The sequence below is a fragment of the Canis lupus genome, chromosome 9, assembly GCF_003254725.2.
Source record: "Canis lupus dingo isolate Sandy chromosome 9, ASM325472v2, whole genome shotgun sequence".
NCBI classification, from domain to species: domain Eukaryota; kingdom Metazoa; phylum Chordata; class Mammalia; order Carnivora; family Canidae; genus Canis; species Canis lupus.
Genome location: NC_064251.1, coordinates 55901749 through 55925343, shown reverse-complemented (window position 1 = coordinate 55925343; position 23595 = coordinate 55901749). Strand labels below are relative to the sequence as shown.

At 53.8% G+C, this 23595-nt stretch overlaps 1 protein-coding gene across 10 annotated transcripts; it reads right to left on the bottom strand.

Annotated features, from left to right (window-relative positions):
* Positions 1-475: 475 nt before the first annotated feature.
* Positions 476-20629, bottom strand: SH3GLB2 (SH3 domain containing GRB2 like, endophilin B2). 10 transcript variants are annotated; one of them, XM_025475413.3, is made up of 13 exons: positions 20445-20629; positions 15621-15762; positions 14583-14711; positions 7413-7546; positions 7056-7148; positions 4876-4938; positions 3749-3898; positions 3314-3337; positions 2794-2883; positions 2037-2137; positions 1792-1806; positions 1459-1696; positions 476-1168 (listed from the first exon to the last, which is right to left on the bottom strand). In XM_025475413.3, exons 1-13 carry the CDS (start codon positions 20505-20507, stop codon positions 1061-1063), a joined length of 1350 nt encoding a protein of 449 aa, XP_025331198.2. In that variant the 5' UTR covers positions 20508-20629; the 3' UTR covers positions 476-1060. The 10 variants fall into 10 exon arrangements, with proteins under 10 accessions (XP_025331198.2, XP_048970957.1, XP_025331201.2 ...); XM_049115000.1 differs by lacking the exon at positions 20445-20629 and adding an exon at positions 18353-18474; XM_025475416.3 differs by lacking the exon at positions 3749-3898 and having other exon boundaries at positions 20445-20627.
* Positions 20630-23595: the final 2966 nt, after the last annotated feature.

Genomic DNA, 23595 nt, shown 5'->3' with positions numbered 1-23595 from the left:
AGAAGCCTGGGGGGTGTGGCTTATCTGCCTCCAGCCTCCTCAGGACCTCATACTGAGAGACTGGGACCTGGTTAGGGGCCTTCACCTGAAACCTGGCTTGTAGCCCAGAGCCACCCCATGAGGTTTCTAGAACCAGACTGACCTGGGCTAGAGTCCCTGAGTGCGGCCACTTGCCAGTTATGGAACCTTGAGGAGGTGGCTGGCTTTCTGCTCTCTTCCCTCATCTGTGAGGACAACACAAGCACACATGAATGCACAAGGCTCAGGGGCCGGCCACAGGAAGGAAGCACGGGTAGCCAGCAATTAGCTGCTGAAACCATCATGTACTGTCCAGTCCACTCCACTGGGCCCACGTCTGGGAAAGGTTCTCTCAGGAACAGAATGTCTCGTATGCAGCCTTGTGTGTGGAGCAGCACGGACCCTAGGGAAGAGAGGGCGGCCGCAAAGGCAGCCCGACAAGAGCCCAGGCCACATGCACAGGAAGGAGGATTTATTATTTGTCACTGGCCAGAGAGCAAGCAGACAGGCAGAGTAAAAAGATCAGTTAAAGTTAAAAAGAGGGTGGAGAGGTGCAGGCTGCAGCCACTGGAGCCCGGCAGGAGCTGTCCACGTGCGCACGGGAGGGGAGGGCAGCCCTGGGAGACGCTGCTCCGGCCAGTCGCCCCTCCGCTCTGGTCCATCCAGAGGGGCCGGCACCTGGCCCGGGCCTGCCACACTGGTCTGCCTCCCCTACCTTGCTGCTCTTGGCAACCAAAAGGCAGGTGCTCTCTTGCCAGAGGTGTACCCCGGCTTCCTGCAGGGGCCATGGTGCAGTGTGGAGGCCAGCACTGCAGCCAGGCCCTCCCTCCTTAGCTGGAGCTGGGAGGGCGGGGGAGCCAGGGTGCTCAGGGGAGGCAGGTAGGGCAAGGGGCTCCAGAAGCGGGGCTGAATGGCCGGGGGCACGGACAGGATGGGGCCAGTGTCCCCACCCCAAGCAGCTGAGTCACCCGTGGACAAGTGGCACGGCTGGTCCCATCCTCCAGCCCAGGCCAGAGTGGGCAGGGGCCTGGGAGGGGCTGGCTCAGCTAAGCAGCTCCAAGTAGGTGACCGGGACCTTGCCCTTCTTGTTGCCTCTCTCGCCGATAAGCCAGTCCGGGTCCATGCCAGGCAGGCTGTAGACGGTGATGAGCTGAAGAGGAGGGCAGAGAGGGGAGGTCACAGCCTAGCCGGGGCAGAACTGGTGCCACAACAGCGCGGGGACAGGGCTGCCATGGCCCTGGGAGACCACGCACCTACACCTCCAGAGGCGGGAGCTCACCTCCTCACCTGCTCTGCAGAGAGGCTGCTTCCTCAGCCGCAGCTGCCTCCACTCACCCCAGACCCTGCTCCACCCCCCAGGCCCCGCAGAGACTTGACAGCAGTGGAGTGGGGGGCGCCCAAGCCGCCCTTGGCCATCACCCCCCATGGCTCCGGGCCTACCTCATCTGCCAGCAGGGCCAGCTCACTGCTGTCGGCTGCCTCGTAGTCGTAGAGCACCCGGGCCTTCCGGGTCCCGCTGGCGGGTGGGGTCACCTCTAGGCGGAGGGCGGCCTCTCCCGGTGGGGCCAGCCCAGCCACAGAGGGGCCCACAGGCATAGTGGCCACGGCGGTGGTGGGTGAGGTGCTGCTCAGGGGCGGGGACACAGGTTCTGTGGTACCCACGAAGGTGCCTGGGAATCTGGGGAGGGGTGACATGTCAGCCGACAGCCCCGTGGGCTCCACCGAACACCACCTAGGCCCACCGCCACCGAGGCAGGGGATCCGGCTACTTACATGGCTCCCTGGGAGCTGGCGGCATGAGGGGGAAAGCAAGGCAATGGGAAAGGTAAGCTGTACTGCGCAGGTCCTGGCCAGCCACCCCCCTGCCACCCAGAGGGGCGTGTGATGGCCCTGTAACCCGCCCTGTGCATCATGGGCAGCTGGCTGAACTCTGGGAGCAGAAGGTTCTTGCCTGGGGGCTGGGGTGGGGGGCTGCTCGCTGGGTCTGGGGGTGGGGGGGTGGGGACCCCAATGAGCACCTGCCCAGCTGTTTCTGTAAGTCCAGCATGTGGCGGTAGCACTGCGCGTAGTATGTAGTCTGGGATTCCACGAACTCATGGAGGCAGCGGAGGTGGTTCACCTGGGCGGCGGGGGTGGGGGAGAGGCACTGAGCAGGGGGTGTCCCAGCTGACCAGACCTGCCCCCACAGACCCTGACGCCCTCCAGACCCTGAGGCTCCTCCCCGCACCTCGCCCCCCACAGACCCTGCCACTGCCCCCTGATGCCCCTCCCACCCTGACACCCTGTCCCTCCGCAGACCCTGGCCTTTAGCACTCCATCCTCTGCCCCAGCAGCCACCCGCTCCCTGGGGCAGGGGAGGGCTACCCAGCCTCTGGCACTTGGCTGTTTTTCTTTTTTTTTTATTTTTATTTATTTATGATAGTCACACAGAGAGAGAGAGAGAGAGAGAGAGGCAGAGACACAGGCAGAGGGAGAAGCAGGCTCCATGCACGGGGAGCCCGACGTGGGATTCGATCCCGGGTCTCCAGGATCGCGCCCTGGGCCAAAGGCAGGCGCCAAACCGCTGCGCCACCCAAGGATCCCGCCTCTGGCACTTGGAACAAAGCTAAAGTTCCACCCCAGCAGCAGGGGCTCAAGCACTGCCCCCTGGTCCTGAGATCTACCTCCATGCCTGCCTTCCTGTGGACGAGTGCAGTGCAGGGTGGGGGTGGGGGACGCGGTAGGGAGGGGGCGGGAGGCCCGTGGACTGCGGGGGGCATACAGGGCGGGACTTACGTGGGTGCTGCTGATCCCCTCCAGCAGGAGTCTGGTCACTTCTGCCTGCCGGTCAAACTCCGTCTGGGCCACCCGGAGCTCCTGCTCGGCCTGGAAGGGCACAGGGGAGTGTCTGACGGCTGCCCCCTCCTCCCCTCTCGCCAGCCTCTTCCTGCAGCCCAGAGACCCACCAGGAGCAGCCTCCTGTCCTACTCTGGAGGTAGGACCTGACAGGTGCACTGCCCACCCAATGTCGCTCCCCAAGCGGGAACCCCTTTGGACCTGGTCTGACAAGCAGTCAGAGACAGAGCCGCAGGTGCTCTGCCACCACCTTCGACACCCAGTCCCTTGCATGTGACACTGCCATTCCCCCGTGTGCTCAGAGGAACCATGGAGGCGGCTTCCCCAGAGAGGAAGTGATACCCTCCCCCCACGGAGGCCCTGGCCTGGGGCAGAGCCCAGAACTAGAAGCCAATCGGACTCCTCCCCCCATTCCCACCCGCTTCAAGCCTGCCCCCAAGGCTCCTGAGCCCAGACTCACCTTGTCCACCTCATCATTCCAGAGCTTCGAAGACCACAACAGGAACGGGCAGCAGGGGAGGGAGGGGGCACTGGTCAGCGGGGAGTGGGGTGAGGATGGCTGAACCCCAGATCCCACGCCCTGCCCCAGCTCCCCAAGACCCCACCTCTTCCCACCCCATATCATTCCCCACTCCCTCCCTGTAACCCAACCAGGAGCTGAGGCTGGGACGTGGCCTGGTGTGAGTGGGGTCACTGACAACCACAGTCCAGTTCAACATGCCACATGCAGGGAAGGTAGGGGACAGCCAGCTGGGAAGTCCTGCTTGGGTTTCTCCTACAGCATAAGCCCCCAGGCTCTGATGGGTGACCCAGTGTCCCCTGTCCCACCCTGACAATCAGCTAAGCCTGGTGGGCTGGGACGCAGGGCCGTGTGACCCTAGGCCAGTCACTGAACCTTTCTGTCCTTCGGCAGAGAAAGGCAGCCTCGTGCCCGAGTCACACTGGGGTTCAATGGCAAAAGAAAAAAACAGGGCAGTCTCCACCCTCCAGGATATTCCTCCTTCCACTCGGCCCAAGAAGGGGGGCAGGAAGTGTCATCCAGAGTCTAAAGAAGAAAGACCCTCCTCCCCCCACCACAACTTAGGAGACCCGTTTCTCCTGCCCAGTGTGGGGAGTCTATCCTAAGATGATAACCAGAAGGATGGAAAGCAGAACAAGGCCAGCCCTGCGGACCCACCACAGTGCCATTCAGAAAACCAAAACGTGGGGAGCTCCCTCCACGTGTACAGATGGAGGACACCCAGCGAGACGGGCCTGCCAGAGTGCACTGGGGTTGTCACCCTGAGGGACGATGGCCGGGCCACTGCATGAGAGCACAGAAACACGGGCAACATGCGATGGCAGTGGCGGCGAAGAGCCAGAGGGTCTGAGTGAGAGCGTGCCACCCCCCATGGAAATGGAAGGTCAGAGAAGGTGGCAGAGAAGGCACAGCTGTGTTGGTGACAGGTGAAAGGGAGAGGTGTGATTGGCCCATGTCCCAAACTAATTGGTGAACACCTAGGAGTAGCTCAACATGGCCATAGAGAAAAGATACCAAGACCCCTGAAGGCTTCGCGACCCAACCCTGCCCGTGTCCCCTGGCTCCCATGGGTGCCACCAGCCTCCTCCAGACACGCCGTCGTCCCCAACCTGCTGCTCCCACCCTAGCCCCGCTCTCCCTGCATGCTCTCCGGGCCTCTGCTCGCTGCCAGGACACTGGTCAGATGTGCTGAGGAGGCAGCTGGATGAAGACCCCCACCCTGGTCACCTGTCTCAGGGTCAGCGAGCCCGCCGTGGGCTGGGGGGGAGGGGCAGTCAGGCCTCGGGGACCCGGGAGACGGGGCAGCTGGCCCGGCCTCCACCTCCAGCGCAGTACAGAGACAAGCAAGGCCAGTGATGCGGGCACAGGAGCGCAGGCAGGCGGCCGGGGTTGGGGCTGCTGCCTTCCTGGCTCTGGGGACCGCCCCGTGCTCCTGCTGCTCTGCTGCCCCCTGGTGCATGGGGACATGGAGGGAGGCCAGGCGGCCGGGGTGGGGCGCTTACCGCGGAGGCGCTGGCCGAGAGAATGTAATTACGCGGTCTAGTCTCCTGAAAGTCAGGCACCGTCTGGCGGGAACAGAGGTCACGGGGGAGGGGGGTCACACGGGGCCAGGCGCCGCCCCAGAGTCTCCCACAGGGAGAGGCCAGGAGCCCCGGCCCAAGGGACAGGAGGCTGCAGCCACATACCACATGGACCCCTTCTCCCTGCTCCAAGCTCCTGGGGACCAGGTAGGCTTGGGAACTTGGAGAGTCAGACAAAGACCAGGTGGGCGGTCACGCTGGGAGCCCAGGAAAGCAGACGCCAGGGAGCCTTTCGGTGAATCGTAGACTGGGCCTGGGCCCCTCCTCCCTGGACCCTAGTCTCACTCGGATACCCCAGCTAGCGCCACTTTCCTCCTGACAAATCACCCCCGACCCCAGCTTTCTCCATTCCAGAATCTCCACACAGCACATCTTTCACTCCTGCAGCAAGGACCAGACCCCTCCCCCACAACAAGGTGGACAGATGGATGCATGGATGGACAGGGTGACAGGCTTTCCACATTTGCAAAAAGCTGACTCTCAGGCTCTAATGCCTGCGGTCCTCCTAAACCAGAGGCTACGCGCGGCAGATGCTCTGGGTAGGGGAGACCAGCTGCTTGCAAAATGCCCAGGATGTGCCCTGGGCCAGCCACGCCACTGTGGCCTGAGGCTGGGGTGGGCAAACCAGAAGCAGCACAGCACGTGGGACAGGTATACTCACATCTCCCTCACACTGAGCCAAGTTACCCAAAGCAGAACGGAAAGGAATAAAAACAAAGAGGTTAGTGAGTCCACAGCACAGGCAGGAGCAGGCCCCCCAGGCCCTGGCAAGAGGGGACAGCAGGGGACAGGCAGGCGGGCAGATGACCCTGCCCTGCGGGAGGAGTCTTCATATGTGTGTGCGCATGTGTCTAGGGGGCAGGGTGAGGGATGACCTGCCGGGCTTCGGTCCTCTGGGGCGCTCACTGTACCTGGGCGGCTCTGGCTTAGCTCTGTAGAGGGTACCTGGCCTAACCCGAGGGCTTGAGGTTGTCTGGGCCAGACAACCAGAGAAGAGGTCGTGCCACTCTAGTGACTGAGGCAAGGCTCCCTGGCTGCTGATGGAGGACGAGCTTGTTCTGGACAAGGTACTCCAGAGACTGTCTAGCCCTGAGTGACGGGAGACCATCCTATCCAGGTGACTTAGAGAAGTCGTCCTTAGAGCCATTGGTCATCCTACCCAACTACGAAAAGACTCCAGTGGCTGAGCCCCTGCCTCTAGTCTGGACCCCACACACCTAGATGAGCTGAGACCCTGCCCTTGGCTCTCACCAGAGGCAGGAAGGCCCAGACTCCACGATCCCGAGTGGCCACACTGTGGGAAGGGGACAGCAGGAGAGTTTGGGGCCTGAACCCTCATCGGCAGCCAAGAGCCCGAGCAGTTACAGGTGGTAGTACCCCCGGCCTGTCTCAGACTGGGGGTTCCCAGGTGTGAGGTGGCCTCTAGGCCCCTCCACCCCGCAAGCAGCCTGACACACCAGGAGTGTGCTCACCCTCAGGCCCCCTCTCCCCGCCCTGGCCTAGCCCTGGTCAAACTGCACCACACTGCACTGACTGGCCCGGCTGGGCCAAGCAGGACTTAGGTAGCTGAGAGTAAACAGAGAGGCCCTGGCCTGACCCTGGGCCATGGGGCTACTGAAAGGGCCCTCGATCATACCCCTGTGCAGGTGGGTGGTCCAGCTCCAGGGTTCACACCATCAGGGCACCCAGGGACCAGCGCTGGAGCAGTGGGTGGGGGAGTTAGTAAGGGGGAGCCATGCCCGGGCAGAGCCGGGGGACAGAGCCGAGCATTCGGGGAGGACAGGGCAGGGCCATGCGAGAAACTCTAGCTGGTTGTCTGTCTGGGGAGGCTGTGGCATGCCCTGAGCCCAGGTTGGGGCACTGCTGGTCAACCCACCCCATAAATGTTAGCCCTGGGGCCCAGAGCTCTGGGTGGCCAGGGTTCCCTTGGGGGTAGGGACAGAGAGGCGTGACCTGAAGTGGTCAGCCAGGACCAGCACCCCCACAGCCAGGCCTCTCCAGGCAGGGACAGGGAAGAAAGATCATGCCAAACATCAGGTCCCTTCCCCCTCCCTTGGCTCTAAACAGAGCTAGGTGGGCAGGAGACCAGAAGGGACACCTACCGTGGCTTTGGCTTCTGCGGCCTTAGCCTTCTTCAGCCGTGCTTTGCAGGCATCCAAGTCTAGACGTCGGTTTTGGAGGAGACGTCTTTCCTTCTGTGGGGTGGGGGAACACAGAAGAGTGAAACCCAGGGAAGCCCTGGGGGATCCTTGGCAGTGGCAGGACTGGCCCACGAGGCCATCTGGTCCAGACAGGGAAACCGAGGCCCAGACAGGGGAAATCACTTACTCTTTGTCACTCAGCCCACAAGAGCCATGTCACGGGAGGCCTGGGAGTGCTGGGTCCCCAGGATGGGAGGAGAGCTCCAAGGAGGAGGAAGCCACAGTGACCAGGAAGCAGAGTGGCCCCAGGGTTCTCACCGAAATGGTCTTCCAGTCCCCTTCCAGGAAGTTGCGCAGAGGTGTCAGGAAGTTGATGGAGGCTGTGTGGATAAAGTCCCTCTCTGCAGCTCCCAGGCGCTTTTCAGCTTCTGCCACCTTGATTAGTGTCTTCCCTGATTAAATGGAGTTTAAGGGTGAGGAAGAGGCTGAGATTCAGGCCGCTCTGATCCCCAGAAGTAAGGGAGGGCCCAAAGAGAGGCATGCTGAGGAGGTGTGAGCAAAGGATGCCCAGTGCAGAATGGCTAGCCTGGACACATGTGGAGCAACCTACACATCTATCACAACTGGAGACTGACAAATAAATAGTGGGACATCCAAAACATGGAACAGCACTCAGCATTAAAACTTCCAGAACACAGAAAGGAGCTCAACAAATCCTGCTCCCAAAAAGCAATCATAAAAGTGGATATAATTGTCAAAAGCAAACATTTCTGGACTCGGGAAGTTGATCAAAGGCAAATAACTGAGACTATTTACTCAGGAACTACAGGACCTTAGTTAAGAACAGCGGGAGCCTGTGGCTTTCCAGCCAGAGGAGGGAACTCCCTTCTCATCCACCCTGTGGTGTTATAACTTTACCTGAGGTGGGCAGCTTCACTGCTAGGTGGGCAGGGGTGGGGAGCTAGGGGGTGGGTTGCAGGGGAAGGTAGTGGTATGGGGGCTGACTTGATTGGGGCTGCAGCACAGAAAAATCCATGGGACCTTGTCAAAAACAATAGTGATCTCAATGGCAGATAATTGAGATAATTGGGAAAGAACAACATCACAGCTGATTTGAATAGGGAATACTGGTTGGAACAGGTCTGCCAGAAATTTAATAGGAGACCTTGGAATGAGATCGTCATTTGGGCCTTCACAAACTCCCAGGTTATCTCTGGTGGTCTGGAAGGCTGCACACGTATGCGTAGCATACTCAGGAGAGACTGGAGAGGACCCTGGGTATCTACTCATCATTGGCCAAATGTGAGGCTTTCCATACAAAGCAAAAGCTAGGCAGACTTATAAACTACTTGAACTTTGAATGTGTTCCCCAACACACCCACAAATTCATCAGCAAAGCCTTAATGGTGCAAAATGTTTAAGTGCAACCTCTGAATAATCTATCACTGCCTGACTACTAACATATGCTAACCCAGGAGCAAGCCCTAGGAAGCTAGCTTGAAAATAAAAAGAATGATTAAAAAAAAAAAAAGCGGGATCCCTGGGTGGCGCAGCGGTTTAGCGCCTGCCTTTGGCCCAGGGCGCGATCCTGGAGAGCCGGGATCGAGTCCCACGTCGGGCTCCCGGTGCATGGAGCCTGCTTCTCCCTCTGCCTGTGTCTCTGCCTCTCTCTCTCTCTCTCACTGTGTGCCTATCATATATTTAAAAAAAAAAAAAAAAAAAGCAAAAGCAGTACCTGCACACAGACTCTAAACAATTAGCTCAGGCAAGTCTCCAAGCCAACAAGTAGCAAGAACAGCCCCTTAGTGATTCAAAATCCATAGCTACTATATTATCTAAAATGTCCACATTTCAACACAACCCTGTGCAACACACAAAGAAATACCTAGGTATGCTCAATACACAGAAGAAAAAAGCAATCAATAGTTACCGTCTCTAAGGACACTCAGTTGTTAAATGTAGCAATTTTTTTTTTTTAATTTGAGAGGAAAAAAAAAGATTTATTTGAAAGAGACAGAGGGAAGAAGGAAGGGAGAGAGAGTACATGTGTGTTGGGGGCGGGGAGCAAGGCAGAGGGAGAGGGAGACAAAATCCTCAAGCAGACTCCCCGCCAAGCACGGAGCCTGACATAGGGCTCAATCCCATGACCCTGAGACCATGACCCAAGCTGAAACCAAGAGTCTGACACCCAACTGCTGTGCCACCCAGGTGCCCTAGATTTAGCAAAGACTTCTAGGCAATTACAACTATGTTTTTTAAAATGCCTTTTTTTTTAAAGATTTTATTTATTTATTCATAGAGACACAGAGGCAGAAACACAGGCAGAGGGAGAAGCAGGCTCCATGCAGGGAGCCTGACATGGGACTCGATCCCGGGTCTCCAGGATCACATCCCAGGCTGCAGGCGGCGCTAAACTGCTGCACCACCGGGGCTGCCCTAAAATGCCTTTTTAAAATGTTATTTATTTGAGAGAGAGAAGAAGCAGTGGGAAGGAGCAGAGAGGGAAAGAGAGAGAGAAGCAGACTCCCCACGGAGCAAAAAGCTTGACGCAGGGCTCAAACCCATGACCATGACCTGAGCTGAAGGCAGATGCTTTAAATGACTGAACCACCCAGGCACCCCTGTTTTTTTTTTCTTTAATGCTTAAAGAATTAAAAAGTATGATGACAATGACTCATCAAATAACGTAAATCAAGAAAGAGATGAAAAGTATTAAAAAAAACTGGGACGTCTGGGTGGCTCAGTGGTTGAGCGTCTGCCTTCAGCTCAGGGCCTGATCCCAGGATCCAGGATCGAGTCCCACATCAGACTCCCTGCAAAGAACCTGTTTCTTTCTCTGCCTGTGTCTCTGCCTCTCTCTCTCTGTGTCTCTCATGGATAAACAAATAAATCTTAAAAAAAAAAAAAAGGAAGAAAGAAAAGTATTAAAAATAAAATAAAATTCTGCAGTTGAAAAGTATCACAACTGATATGCAAAATCCACCAGAAGGGCTCAACTGCAAGGGTGAGCTAGATGAAGGAAAATTCACCACCTAAAAGATCAATAGAGACGACCTCATCAGAAGAACAAAAAGAAATGAAACAAACCAACATATGAGTAATGGGAGTCCCAGAAGAAGAGGAGAGCAAGGGGCAGAAAAAATATCTGAAGAAATAATAGCTGAAAATGTTCTGATTTTGATGAAAAACACTAATGTCCATATCCAAGAAACTCAACAAACCCAAAATGGGATGAATACAAACAGATCAACAGCCAGGACATATTGGTCAACCTGCTGAAAGACAAAGACAAAAAGTCTCAAAAGCAGCAAGAGAAAAGCAACTCATCACAAACAAGGGAGCCAGGAGGAAATTAAAGAATGACTTCTCATCAGAAACAAATGAGGTGATCCCTGGGTGGCGCAGCGGTTTAGCGCCTGCCTTTGGCCCAGGGCGTGATCCTGGAGAGCCGGGATCGAATCCCACGTCGGGCTCCCGGTGCATGGAGCCTGCTTCTCCTTCTGCCTATGTCTCTGCCTCTCTCTCTCTCTCTCTCTCTCTCTCTCTCTCTCTGTGACTATCATAAATAAATAAAAATTAAAAAAAAAAAAAAGAAACAAATGAGGCCAGGTATCAGCCTGGTTCAGTTGGTGGAGCACACAACCTACCTCAGGGCCGTGAGTTTGAACCCCATGTTGGGTGTACTGATTAGACATCTAATCAGGGCCTAACTCAGGATACTGGGATCAAGTCCCACATCGGGCTCCCTGCTCCCCAAGGAGCCTGCTTCTCCCTCTCCCTCTGCCTGCCACTCACCCTGTTTGTGCTCTCTCTCTGTCAAATAAATAAATGATCTTAAAAAAAAAGAAATGATATAGTCAAAGCAAAAAAGCAAAAAAAGGAAAAAATTCTCATCCAAGAATACTACATATAGCAAAACTGTCCTACAAGAGTGAACATGGAATAAAGACATTGCCAGAGAAACAAGACTGAGAAAATTCATTGGTAGATACCCTGCCATAGAAGAAATACTCAGGTTCAAAGGTAATGACACCAGATAGTAAGCCGAATCCACATAAAGTAATAAAGACCACCAGTAAAGGGCAGCCTGGGTGGCTCAGTGGTTTAGCGCTGCCTTCAGCCTGGGGCCTAATCCTGAAGACCTGGGATCCAGTCTCACGTTGGGCTCCCAGCATGGAGCCTGCTTCTCCCTCTGCCTGTGTCTCTTCTCTGCCTCTCTCTCTCTCTCTTTCTGTGTCTCTCATGAATAAATAAAATCTTAAAAAAAAAAAAAGAAATTTCCTTTAAAAAAAAAGACCACCAGTAAAGGTAATTAAACAGGCAAATATAAAAGACAATACAAGCATATTATTTTCCTTCTTAACTGATTTAAAAAAACTACATAAAATAATAACTATAAAAGAGTATTGTCAAAAAATAAAAATAAAAATAAAAGAGTATTGTCAGGCTCATACGAAATAGAAATGAAATATATATAATAGCACAAAGAAAGGGAAAAGGGATGGAATTATATTGGAGTAAAGTGTCTTTATTTTACTGGAATTAAGTCAATATTATCCTGAAACAGACTGGGATAAATTAAAATATATATTGTAATTCATATTGTAAAACCAATTAAGGAAAACTTTGTTAAAAAAGCAACAAAGATGGGACGCCTGGGTGGCTCAGCAGTTAAATGTCTGCCTTTGGCTCAGGGAGTAATTCCGGAGTCCCGGGATCGAGTCCCACATCAGGCTTCCTGCATGGAGCCACCTTCTCCCTCTGCCTATGTCTTTGCCTCTCTCTCTGTGTGTCTCTCATGAATAAATAAAATATTAAAAAAAAAAGAAAGAAATTAAAACGTTACACTAGAAAATATCTATTTAACACAAAAGAAAGAGTAAAGGAGGGTCAGATGAACAAAAATGACCTGAGTCTTCAAGAAAATAATAAGATGGCATATGTAAATCCAACCACACCAATAATTACATTAAATATAAATGGATTAAACACTCCAATCAAAGGGTAAAGATGGTCAGAGTGAATTTTTTTTTAAAAATCCAAATATATACTGTCTATAATAAAGACCAGATTTAAAGACATAAATAGGTTGAAAATAAAAGGACAGAAAAAGGTATGCTATGTGAATAATAACCGTAAGAGAATAGGAGCACGTGAACTGCTATCAGATAAAAGGGACTTTAATGTAAATGTGACCAAAGACAAAGAACAATATTTTACAGTAAGAGTCAATTCATCAGGAAGATATAACAATAACATACGGGCCTCACAAAAGATCTCCAGAAATATACAAAGCAAACACTGACATACTGAAGCCAGAAACAGACAATTCAACAGAGTTGGGAGACTTCAATTCTTCTCAAAAATGTATAGGACAAGACAAAATCAGCAGGCACACAGAAGGCTAGAACAACCCTATCAACCAATTTGGCCTGTGGCCTCTACCATACTCCACTCCGCAACAACATAACATATGATCTCAAGTGAACACCAACATTCTCCAGGAGAGGCCATATACTAGGCCATAAATCAGTCTTAATAAATGTAAAAGGATTAAAGTCATACAAGCATTGTCTCTGACCACAGTAAAATTAATTAGAAATCAACAACGGAAGGAAACTTGGAAAATCCACAAATATCGGGAAATTAACCACCATCCTCCTGGTGGGAGCAGAAAAGTACACAGCCACTTTGGAAGGCAGTTTGGTAAACTTCCTAAAAAGCTAAACGTAAGTTTACCATATGACCTAGCCAGTCCATTCGTAGGTGGATATCCAGAAGTGAAAACATAGGTCCTTACAAAGTTCTGTGTGCAAACAGAACTTGCTCTTAAGGAAACAACCCAAATGTCTATCAAATGGGGAATGGATAAAGAAAATGTAGCCTAGGATATAATGGAATACTATCCAACAATAACAAGGAATGAAATCCTGAATCACATTACAGCATGGATAAAACTCAGAGATACTGCACTCAGTAAAAGAAGCCAGATGAAAAACATAGCACGCAAAAAAAAAAAAGAAAAACATAGCACGCTATGGGGTGCCTGGTCGGCTCAGTTGGTTGGGTGTTTGACTCTTGGTTTTGGCTCAGGTCATGATCTCTTGGGGGTCACAGGACTGAGCCCCAAGTCCGGCTCCAGTGGAGTCTGCTTGGAATTCTCTTCCCCTCCTCCACCTCTGCTCCTCATGAGCATGTGCGTGCACACACTCACTCTTTTATCTAGTAAATAGATAAAATCTTAAAGAAAACATACAACACACCATATAATTCCATTTGTATGAGATGTTCAGAAAAAGCACATTTATGGGCATACAAAGCACATTAGCAGGGGGCAGGACTGGAGACTAAGTAGACATGGCACTTTTTGCAGGTAACAAAAATATTCTTTAAATCAGATTGGGGAGATATTTGCACAATTCTGTAAATTTACTAAAAAGCACTGAATTACACACTTAAAACAGATGCATTTTATAGTATGTAAATTGTATCTCAATAAAACTTTAAAAATTAAAAAGATTGAGGTAGCTCTATAAGTGCTACTGTGAAGAAGAAGCTAACACAATACCAGGCTGAAAAATCAGGTTGCAGAATGGTACACACAGTACGATCCCATTAAAAATGCACACAAACTGGGATCCCTGGGTGGCGCAGCGGTTTGGCGCCTGCCTTTGGCCCAGGGCGCGATCCTGGAGACCCGGGATCGAATCCCACGTCGGGCTCCCGGTGCATGGAGCCTGCTTCTCCCTCTGCCTGTGTCTCTGCCTCTCTCTCTGTAACTATCATAAATAAATAAAAATTAAAAAAAAAATGCACACAAACCAAAACTGGTTAAGAGAGACTTCCATTTCTCATTCTATTTTCATCTGCATTGACTGAAGTTTAAACAAGTAGGATGAATTTTTTCATTTATTTATTTTCATTTATTTCAAAATTTTTTCATTTTTATTCATTTCATGAATTTTTACAAGTAGGTATTATTTGTGTACTTAAAAAAAGACAAAGAAGGATCCCTGGGTGGCGCAGCGGTTTGGCGCCTGCCTTTGGCCCAGGGCGTGATCCTGGAGACCCGGGATCGAATCCCACATCGGGCTCCCGGTGCATGGAGCCTGCTTCTCCCTCTGCCTGTGTCTCTGCCTCTCTCTCTCTCTGTAACTATCATAAATAAATAAAAATTTAAAAAAAATTAAAAAAAAAAAAGACAGGGATCCCTGGGTGGCGCAGCGGTTTAGCGCCTGCCTTTGGTCCAGGGCCCGATCCTGGAGACCCGGGATCGAATCCCACATCAGGCTCCTGGTGCATGGAGCCTGCTTCTCCCTCTGCCTATATCTCTGCCTCTCTCTCTCTCTCTCTCTCTCTGTGACTATCATAAATAATTTAAAAAAAAAAAAAAAAAAGACAAAGAAAGGAAGGGAGGAAGGGAGGGATGGAGGAAGTTCGAGAACAAGAGACTATGACCCCTGATGCTGGTTATGGGGCTTGGCTCACCATAGGGAGTGGTGGGCCCCAGCTCACTGGCTGCCTCTGCCATGTACTGCGCCAGTAGCTCCCCGTTGGTGACCCTGGAGGGCACTTTCCTGTCCAGCTTCTCATACAGGAACTCCTCCACTCGGGCACCTGCAGAGAGACAGCAGCCAAAGCCACAGGGCTCTTCAGTACAACCCAAGGATGGAAGCCATGAGGACAGAAACAGACCCAGACCAGGGCCTGCCCATGGAGGTGCCTGGCCTGGTGACTTGCCAAATATTCTCTTTCTGGTGCTCATCTCAATCCAGTGAAACTGCCACTCAACCCTGTAGGACCCCTCACTCCAGAGAGGAGGAAAACACAGTTCAGAGACATGAAATGCCTACCCCAGGTCACATAGCTGGGGTGACAGCCCCAAAGTGAAGGCCCACTCACTTCTCCCTCTGTACAATATGGATTTACAGGAGCTGACATACATATGGATAGTGCTCTGGCGCTGGCTCCAGAAAGCTCCTGGGACACTCAGTTATACAGCAGACTTATGGTCGGATAGGCATCATGACCCGAAGACACCCCTCCCTCCCCCACGGTTCTCCTGCCTGTTGCATCTGCTTGTTCCTTGCTCATGCTCATTGCAGTGTGACTCCGGGAAAGCCCTCTTCAATCTCTGGGCCCTGCTGCCCTCTCAAAAGACCCAGCTCATGTTTTTCCTGCCTCTTCTCTCAAGTGTGTTTTAGTTTCAAGCATATTTTTCAACTCCTCTGTGCAAAACTTAACACTTCTGCTACCCCAGAGAGTGCCCGTTGGAGCCCATCACCAAGTCTGCTGTTCTCTTTATCTGCCCCTTGCCCCCAGCAGGCTTTATTTATTTATTTATTTATTTATTTATTTATTTATTTATTTATTTATTTATTTATTTTCCCAGCAGGCTTTAGAAGCCCCAACAAGCTGACCCAAATCCTGCCTGCCACCCAGTCCCACCCTGCATGGTCTGTGCAGCTGGAGCCTCCTGCCACTGGCTTCCCACCCTGCACCTAGGGCCACCCAACACCCACTCACTAGGGTTGGGCTGCAGCAGCACCTCTGTCTGCCGTAGGATTTTCTCTGTCCAGTTCTTGGTGCTGTCTGCCCGGGCCAGAAGGTTTTCAAAGTGTGCATCCAGCTCAGTCTTCTCAGCCTGGCCGAATTTCTCCTCTGTGAACTGTGGGGGCAGGGTTGAGGGGTGGGGAGAGCTCAGGAGGGGGGAATCGAAGACTGCCCCTACCCACGCTTCTACACCTCCCCCCAAGCTAGAACCAGGCCCGAGGTCAAGAAACTGGTTTTGCCCTAACCTGCTCTGTGACCTTGATCAAGTTACAACCCTGCTCTGTGCATCAGTGTGCCCCTCTGTAAAATTAGGCTGGACCAGAGGTTGGGAATCATGGCTTCTTTTGAAAATCCAGAAAGCTAAAAAACCTCCCCCCACCCATCCACAAAAATGCACATTTGTACGAAATCTGGCATATAACTTAGAGGAATAAGGAGCCACTGGGGGCCTTTTTCTAGGGGTCCTCTTAGCCTGACTCTGAAGAAAAGCACTTGGTAGCAGGTATTCAGGGAATAAATGGGGTACAAGCAAGGTCTAGGGTGATTGTGGGGTTCCTTGGGGGGACCAAAAGCCATCAGGGAGGGTATGTCAGGGGAGTGAGTGGGAGCAATCCAGGCCCCAGAATTAGGGGGACCTGCTTCAATCTCAGTTCTGCCACTGATGAGATGTGTGACCTTGGGCAAGTGGCTTTGCGTCTCTGGCATCAGTTTCCTGAGCTCAAAGATGAGAATAATAAATAATAGCTGCTCCCTCACAGCTGAAATAGGATGAAATAAGAAAGATGTGGGTAAGCGGCACTTGGGGGGCTCAGTGGAGTATGCGACTCTTGACCTCAGGGTCATGAGTCTGAGCTCCATGCTGGGTATGGAGCCTACTCAAAAAAAAATTTTTTTTTTTTTTTGAAAAAAGAAAGAAAGAAAGATGTGGGTAAGACATGAAGCCTGGGGTCTGGCAGGAAGTCAGTGTTCAGGGTAAGGTGCTGCTGCCATGAGAAGCTGATGGGTAGAGAGGCAGCTGGGAAGGAAAGGGAGTGTGTGTGGGCAGAACAGCCACATGGCTGGCCTCTGGTCGCCTGGTGTGGTGGACAGGAACAGCACTAGCCCATCAGAGCCAACTGCTGGGCATGCACATGGCCCAGAAGGCTCGGCAGCCCTGCCCCAAGGCCAGGCAGGAACCAAGATGTCTCCATGGGTCAGATGGCAGAAGCCATGTGGGCCACGCAGGAACAATCTGTGACTGGTCCAAGTCCTGGCCCCTCTGATCTAGAAGGCTCCAGCAGAAAGAGCCTGCTCAAAGTCATAGCCAAATAGCAAAAGGGTGCAGATCTGTGGGGGTGAGATCAGCAATAATGACAGCAGATACTGTTGACCACATGGTGGCCCAACCTTGGGCTAAGCACTTGACACCAATGGTCCACCGACTTCTCCAACAGCCCTCTAAGATAGCTGGGTCAGGTTTCCCATGTCACAGATGATGCCACTGAGGCTAAGTAAGGGGCACTCTGTGCTCAAGTCAGGGTCATCGTGGGCTGGTAGTCTGGAGGCCCTTCCCAGACTAGTTGGCAGCAACAAATCATCCAGAGGTGGAGGACAGCTCCAGCCCAGCTGGAGGGGCCGGAGGCAGCCACCGATAATTGGATAGTGCTGGGCAGCCATCAATTATGCAACAGGGCTTGGGTTTCTCTCTGTAGGGCTGGGTGGGCCAGGCTTAAGGCCTGACTGGCTCCCTACCTGGGAACCAGCTGCTCCTGGCCTCTTCCCATCTCTCCCCATTCCTGGGTCTCCTCACATTCCCTATACTGGGGCCTCCCAGAGCCAGGCCCTGAGCAGGCCTCACCTCACCCAGCCTCTCAAGGGGTAGCCTTGGCCCCCATTTTCCAGATAAGGAAACCAAGCTTTAGAGAGACAAAGTCACCTCTCTGGTCCTCAGCACCCCTGCCCTGGTGAAGAGGGATAATAGGATCTATCTCACAGAATATTTGGAAATGCACAGCACAGGCCTAATAAATGTCAGCTGCTGTCATCATCACCACAAATAGCAGGCCTCAAAAACAAACAAACAAACAAACAAACAAACAAAAAACAAATAGCAGGCCTCCTTCATATTCCTCCTCCGAGCTACCTAGGAACCCCCCAGCCCCAATCGTCCAATCGTACCAGGCACCCGAGTTCAGCTGACCATGTCACCCAAATGTGCAAGGTTAACAGCAGACACTTCCCATTGAGCCTCAGGGTACCCATTCCTCACACCCCACATCCACCCAGGTTCAACATCCTATGGGGGCTTTCCGACCTCTTGGGCATCCATCCCATGTCCAGTGCTGCCTGCCTGGCTCAGATGATGAGAGTGCCACCGTCTCTTCTTGGCTTCTACTATTATTCCTTCTACCACTACTACTACTATAGGTATGGTTACTACTAATAGCATTAATACTATGGCATCCACTGCCCTCTCCCACCCATACTAGCACCATACTCAGTATCCCTTATGTTTTTCTGCCTCAATACTCTTAGCTGTGCTATCCCCAGCCCCTGGACCAAACCCTTCCTGACTTTCGAGGCACTGTATGGGGACACGGAAGCCACCCCAGAATCACCCATGCAAAAGGAATCCTGCCCTCCCAGAGTCAAGCTCAGGTTCCATACTGGATGCGGGTGCAGCAAGGCTCTAAAAGGTGTCCCTGGTACACAGAGGGACTGCTTACCCACCATGTCCTGGGATGTGGCAAGGAGGCACCTATGCAGAGGAGCTGCCCACACACTGATAATGAAACACTCCCTCCCATCCCTCCTTGACTGACTCCCATCTCTGGGCAGCCAGGCCTCCGCAGGTCCCGAGGGCCCTCTCTTACACAGGTCACATGTCAAGCCCCTTTCTCCTCTGGCCTGCCACCCTGCCCCACCCCTACCAAGAGTAAGGGCCCCAAGCTTCAGGGGCTGATATCTGCAGAGTCCGAGGCTGCTCCCTGCAAGATGGCAGCAGCAGGGGGTGGGCGTGCAGAGCCAGAGAAAGCCTCTATTTATAAAGCTGCCAGCTCCCTCCTCCACCCCAGAGTCTGGAGCCTGGGCGCTGGCTCCCACTCCAGTATGGGTGACCCAGTGGGCCTGCCCCCACCCAGAGAAATGAGGCTACAGGGCTCAAGCCTCCCCACACCCCAGGCTCTGCAGGCTCTGGCCAACTCAGGTGCCAGGGCCCCACAGCAGCAGAAAACAGGCAGATCAGGTTCTTCCCAGATGTGGGAGATAGAGTGGTTGCCATACTAACACTGGGGAGGTTTCCCCACCTTCCAGATGAACTGGAGATTGCCAAGGGGCTCTGGGGTCCACTAGGGCTGGGGTCACTTGTGGGGCATGCAACACCAAGCCACAAATCCTCACTGGGGCACTAATCCTCAATGGGACATGGGGCACAGTGCTTTCTAGTAAACACGAGCACATGGGTTTCTGAGAGACTGGGGCTGGGTTTCTCCAGAGAACTGACAACAACAGCAAGGATAAACAAAAGGACCTGATCCCAGAGCACTGCGACAGGCCAAGCCCCAAGTCTGCAGCCACTCTTGGAGGCAGAGTGGTGTTACACCCGACTGACAGAAGCTGGAAAAGTGACTTGCCCAAGGTCACATGCCACACAGGTGCAACAGTAACTACACTAACACCATTAGTAAGCTTGCCTTTATTTTTTTTTTAAGATTTTTTTTTTTTAATTTGAGAAAGAGAGTGAGCGAGCGAGAGCATGATTTCGGGGAGGGCCAGAGAAGAGGGGGAAGCAGACTCTCTGCTAAGCAGGGAGCCTGACTTGGGGCTCTATCCCAGGATCCTGGTACCATGACCTGGGCTGAAGGCAGATGTTTAACCAACTGAGTCACCCAGGCACCGTGTAAGCTTGCCTTCAGTGAGCATGTACATGCAGAGTACCAAGGGACCCTCACATCCATCCTGGGAGGGAGGGGTTGTTAATCCCATTTTTCAGATTGAAAAACTGAGACCAAGTGATGAAGTCCCTTCCTCAAGGTCAGAAGAGGGAGCATCCATGCCCAGAGCTGACTCCAGGTCTTCACTATTACATTAGGATGCCTCGGTTTCTCTCCTTGCCCCAGACTGGATAGGAATTGTTCCAATCCCAGCATTACCAGCCTGGACAGCTGCCCAAGGAGGGCACCCAGCCAGACCTCAGTCTTCTCCCCATCCCCCAGGCTCAGAGAAATAAGAGGAAACAGGCCTCCCGTGGAGCAGAAAGGAAATAATCTCAGCCCTCCTGGCTTCCGGACTGACTAGCCAAGCGTGTAAAGGGGACCTGAGGGAATCAGTACCACCAGCCCATTGCACAGGTGCGGAGACTGAGTTCGGAGAAGGGGTCGTGGCGGGTGCATGGTCCTTAGGCCTGGGGCTCAGGCCTCCAAACGCCTGCCAGAGTCACTGCTGAGAAAGGGCAGGGAGACAGGAGCCCCCGGTCCTCTCTCCCCTCCTGGGGCGGGAGCCACGGCAGCACAGTAATCCTGCCAGTCGAAACGGTGGCCCCTGATACCTCCCCTAAGGCAGCAGGGCTGAGGCCGGCTCAGCCCCGGCCCCCCGCTCCGCTGAGTGCGGCCACTTTGGCCGGCCGCCCCGGGCTCTTCTCTTCTGGGCAGAGTAGCAGTAGGGGATGTGGGGAGCTAGGGTGTCCCCGCAGCGGGGAGGGCTCGGCAGCCTCGAGGGCCTTCCCCTGCGCCCCCGGCTCTACTGCAGGGGCGCTCCCGGCCCGCCCCACATCCGGGCTCCGCGAGGCGGCCGCGCGAGGCCCAGGGCGCACGGCCTCACCTGCACCGCCCGGGTGAAGAAGATGCCCGCGTCCGACGCCAGCTTCTTCATGTTGAAGTCCATGGCGCGACGTATGGACGGCCGCGCTCAACGCGAGCGCAGCCTGGCAGCTCCCAGCCGGTCGCCGCCGCCGGCCCGCACCCCGCCCACCTGCTGCCGGTGCGCCCCCCCTCAGCACACCCGCCGGCCCGCAGCCGCCACCGCCGAGCAAAGCGGAGCGCGCAGGGCGGGGCGCAGGCCGCGGGGAGCCGGCGAGGGAGCGCGCGGGGCGGGGCGCGGGCCGCGGGGGAGGAGCCGGCGGAGCGCGCGGGGCGGGGCGCAGGCCGCGGGGGAGCAGGCGAGGGAGCGCGCGGGGCGGGGCGCGGGCCGCGGGGGAGGAGCCGGCGGAGCGCGCGGGGCGGGGCGCGGGCGTCGGGGGAGCCGGCGAGGGAGCGCGCAGGGCGGGGCGCGGGCCGCAGGGGAGGAGCCAGCGGAGCGCGCAGGGCGGGGCGCAGGCCGCGGGGGAGCCGGCGAGGGAGCGCGCAGGGCGGGGCGCAGGCCGCGGGGGAGGAGCCAGCGGAGCGCGCGGGGCGGGGCGCGGGCGTCGGGGGAGCCGGCGAGGGAGCGCGCAGGGCGGGGCGCGGGCCGCGGGGGAGGAGCCAGCGGAGCGCGCGGGGCGGGGCGCGGGCCGCGGGGGAGCCGGCGAGGGAGCGCGCAGGGCGGGGCGCGGGCCGCAGGGGAGGAGCCAGCGGAGCGCGCGGGGCGGGGCGCAGGCCGCGGGGGAGCCGGCGAGGGAGCGCGCAGGGCGGGGCGCAGGCCGCGGGGGAGGAGCCAGCGGAGCGCGCGGGGCGGGGCGCGGGCGTCGGGGGAGCCGGCGAGGGAGCGCGCAGGGCGGGGCGCAGGTCGCGGAGGAGGAGCCAGCGGAGCGCGCGGGGCGGGGCGTGGGCTTCGGGGGCGGAGTCTTAGGGGCTCCGCCGGGCTGGAGGCCTCCGGTCTTGATGCAACTGGTTGCTGACCCCTACGGCTTCCGCCTGCCACCTGACTGGCCTCTCTCCATTACTTGTTCCACAGCCCCTTGCCAACTTGTGCCTCTCCATGTCCCTTTGACCATTCGCACCCCACTCTTCTACTAGGCGCTCTGTCTTCTACTCCTTTGCCTCTTTTGTTCTGGGTCTCTGTGCAGCCCACCACCATTCACCACTACCTTGACCTTTCCAGTCCCCGTCTTCTGCCATTGACTTTGGTGATACTAAGGACATCTGAGACAGGGCACAGGCTGGCTGGGGACTCCTCTGGTTGTTTGTTCCCTGGAAGCCCTCTGGTTCTCCAAAGTTGGGTGAGGGTGTACATGAAGGAGGGAGGATAAGTGGGGAGGCCAAGGTAGTGGAATGGGCTGCCCTTAGAGCAGGGACACTTGCTGATCTTGAACTTACCTCCTCATAGCCCTGGACAGACAAGGGAATAGACTGCAGGTACATCCTCCCTTTCATGGACCTTAGAGGGGCTTATTACCTGTCTCTACCTCTACACTTCACCTTTTAATGCAGTGGAGAGCTCTCTTCCTGAACTGGCACTGTCTCCTCCCTGGCTCCATCCTCTGGATACCTGACTTGTTTATCTCCACATACTAACCTCAGTTCCCCATCATATACCCCAGCCTGTCCCCATCATATTCCCCATCATAAATCCCAGTCATCTGGATTTTGCTCAAAATCCAGACCCCAGATCTATTCCCAGACTGGTTCTCTTAGCAGGCATGAAGCCCAGGCAGGTGGAGTTTGGGAACTTCCAGGTGACTTAATGTGCACCCATTTAAGAGTCTTTGTTTATTAGCTATTTGGAGCCATCATTATATTATGTGCTTGTATTCATCTGTACTGATCATTCATTTATTTACCAAAGTTTGCCTGTGGTGGTCTATTTCATTCATTGAGCATCCAGCCGTATCATCTTCACAGGCATATATCAATATACTTATATGTTCACTTATTCAATAACTCACAATCAAGCACTGTTAAAAAAAAAAAATGTAGGTCGACCCGAGTGGCTCAGTGGTTTAGCGCCGCCTTCAGCCCAAGACCTGATTGAATCCCACATTAGGCTCTCTGCATGGAGCCTGCTTCTCTCTCTGCCTGTGACTCTGCCTCTGTGTTGTGTGTGTATGTGTGTGTGTGTCTCATAAATAAAAATAAATAAATAAAATAAATAAATAAATAAATAAATAAATAAAATCTTTAAAAAAATTTATTTGGGGCGCCTGGGTGTTTCAGTGGGTTCAGTGTCCGACTCTTAATTTCAGCTCAGGTCTTGAGATTGAGCCCCACATCAGGCTCTGTGGTCAGTGGGAAATCTGCTTCTTCCCCTCTGCCCTTTCCGTATTCTAACTAACTAACTAACTAATAAATAAATAAAATCTTTTTAAAAAGTATTTATGGTACTTGTTAAAGATGGTAAGGAAGATTTTTATTCAAGAGGGACCACTGCAGTGGGGGATTTTGCAGTAGAGAAGGGAAATTGGGCTCAACTCTGAATAAAACGAGGACAAGTGGAGATTTATAGTGAAAGAACAGGGCAGGGTCAGTGGATGGAAAGTGAAGAAGTGGAAATGTCAAGGCTAGCAGGATTCTCCTTGAAGGCAGGCCAAGATATTGAGAGTAGAGAATGAGAAATTTGTTTAAATATGGAAGGTGATCAGATACCAAGGGTGGGGAATTCTTGTTAAAACTGGATTCTACAAGGACACAGATGGAAGTCTAAGGTCGACCTCGTTGAGCAGATGGCTTCAGAGGAGCCTGAGTCAGCTTTGGTCAAGGAGAAAGTCTTTGTGACCCAGGCACTGTCTAGGTACCAGGGATGGAGAGGTAAACAAAACAAGGTCCCTCCCTTGGGCAAACAAATATGTTATACAAAAGTCCTGGAAAGAAAAACACAACAGGGACACCTGCACCCGATGTTTCTAGCAGCAATGTCCACAACAGCCAAACTGTGGAAGGAGCCTCGGTGTCCATCGAAAGATGAATGGATAAAGAAGATGTGGTCTATGTATACAATGGAATATTACTCAGCCATTAGAAACGACAAATACCCACCATTTGCTTCAATGTGGATGGAACTGGAGGGTATTATGCTGAGTGAAGTAAGTCAATCGGAGAAGGACAAACATTATATGTTC

Excerpts from the sequence above, each read along its gene's own strand:
- SH3GLB2 (XM_049115000.1), bottom strand. The coding sequence starts at position 18,454 with ATGGGAGTCAGTCAAGGAGGGATGGGAGGGAGTGTTTCATTATCAGTG. Across the intron at positions 7,149-7,412 it reads GGGACTGGAAGACCATTTCG|AAGGAAAGACGTCTCCTCCA; the intron begins GTGAGAACCCTG and ends CCCACCCCACAG. Across the intron at positions 3,899-4,875 it reads TCTCGGCCAGCGCCTCCGCG|ACTCTGGATGACACTTCCTG; the intron begins GTAAGCGCCCCA and ends TTTCTTCTTTAG.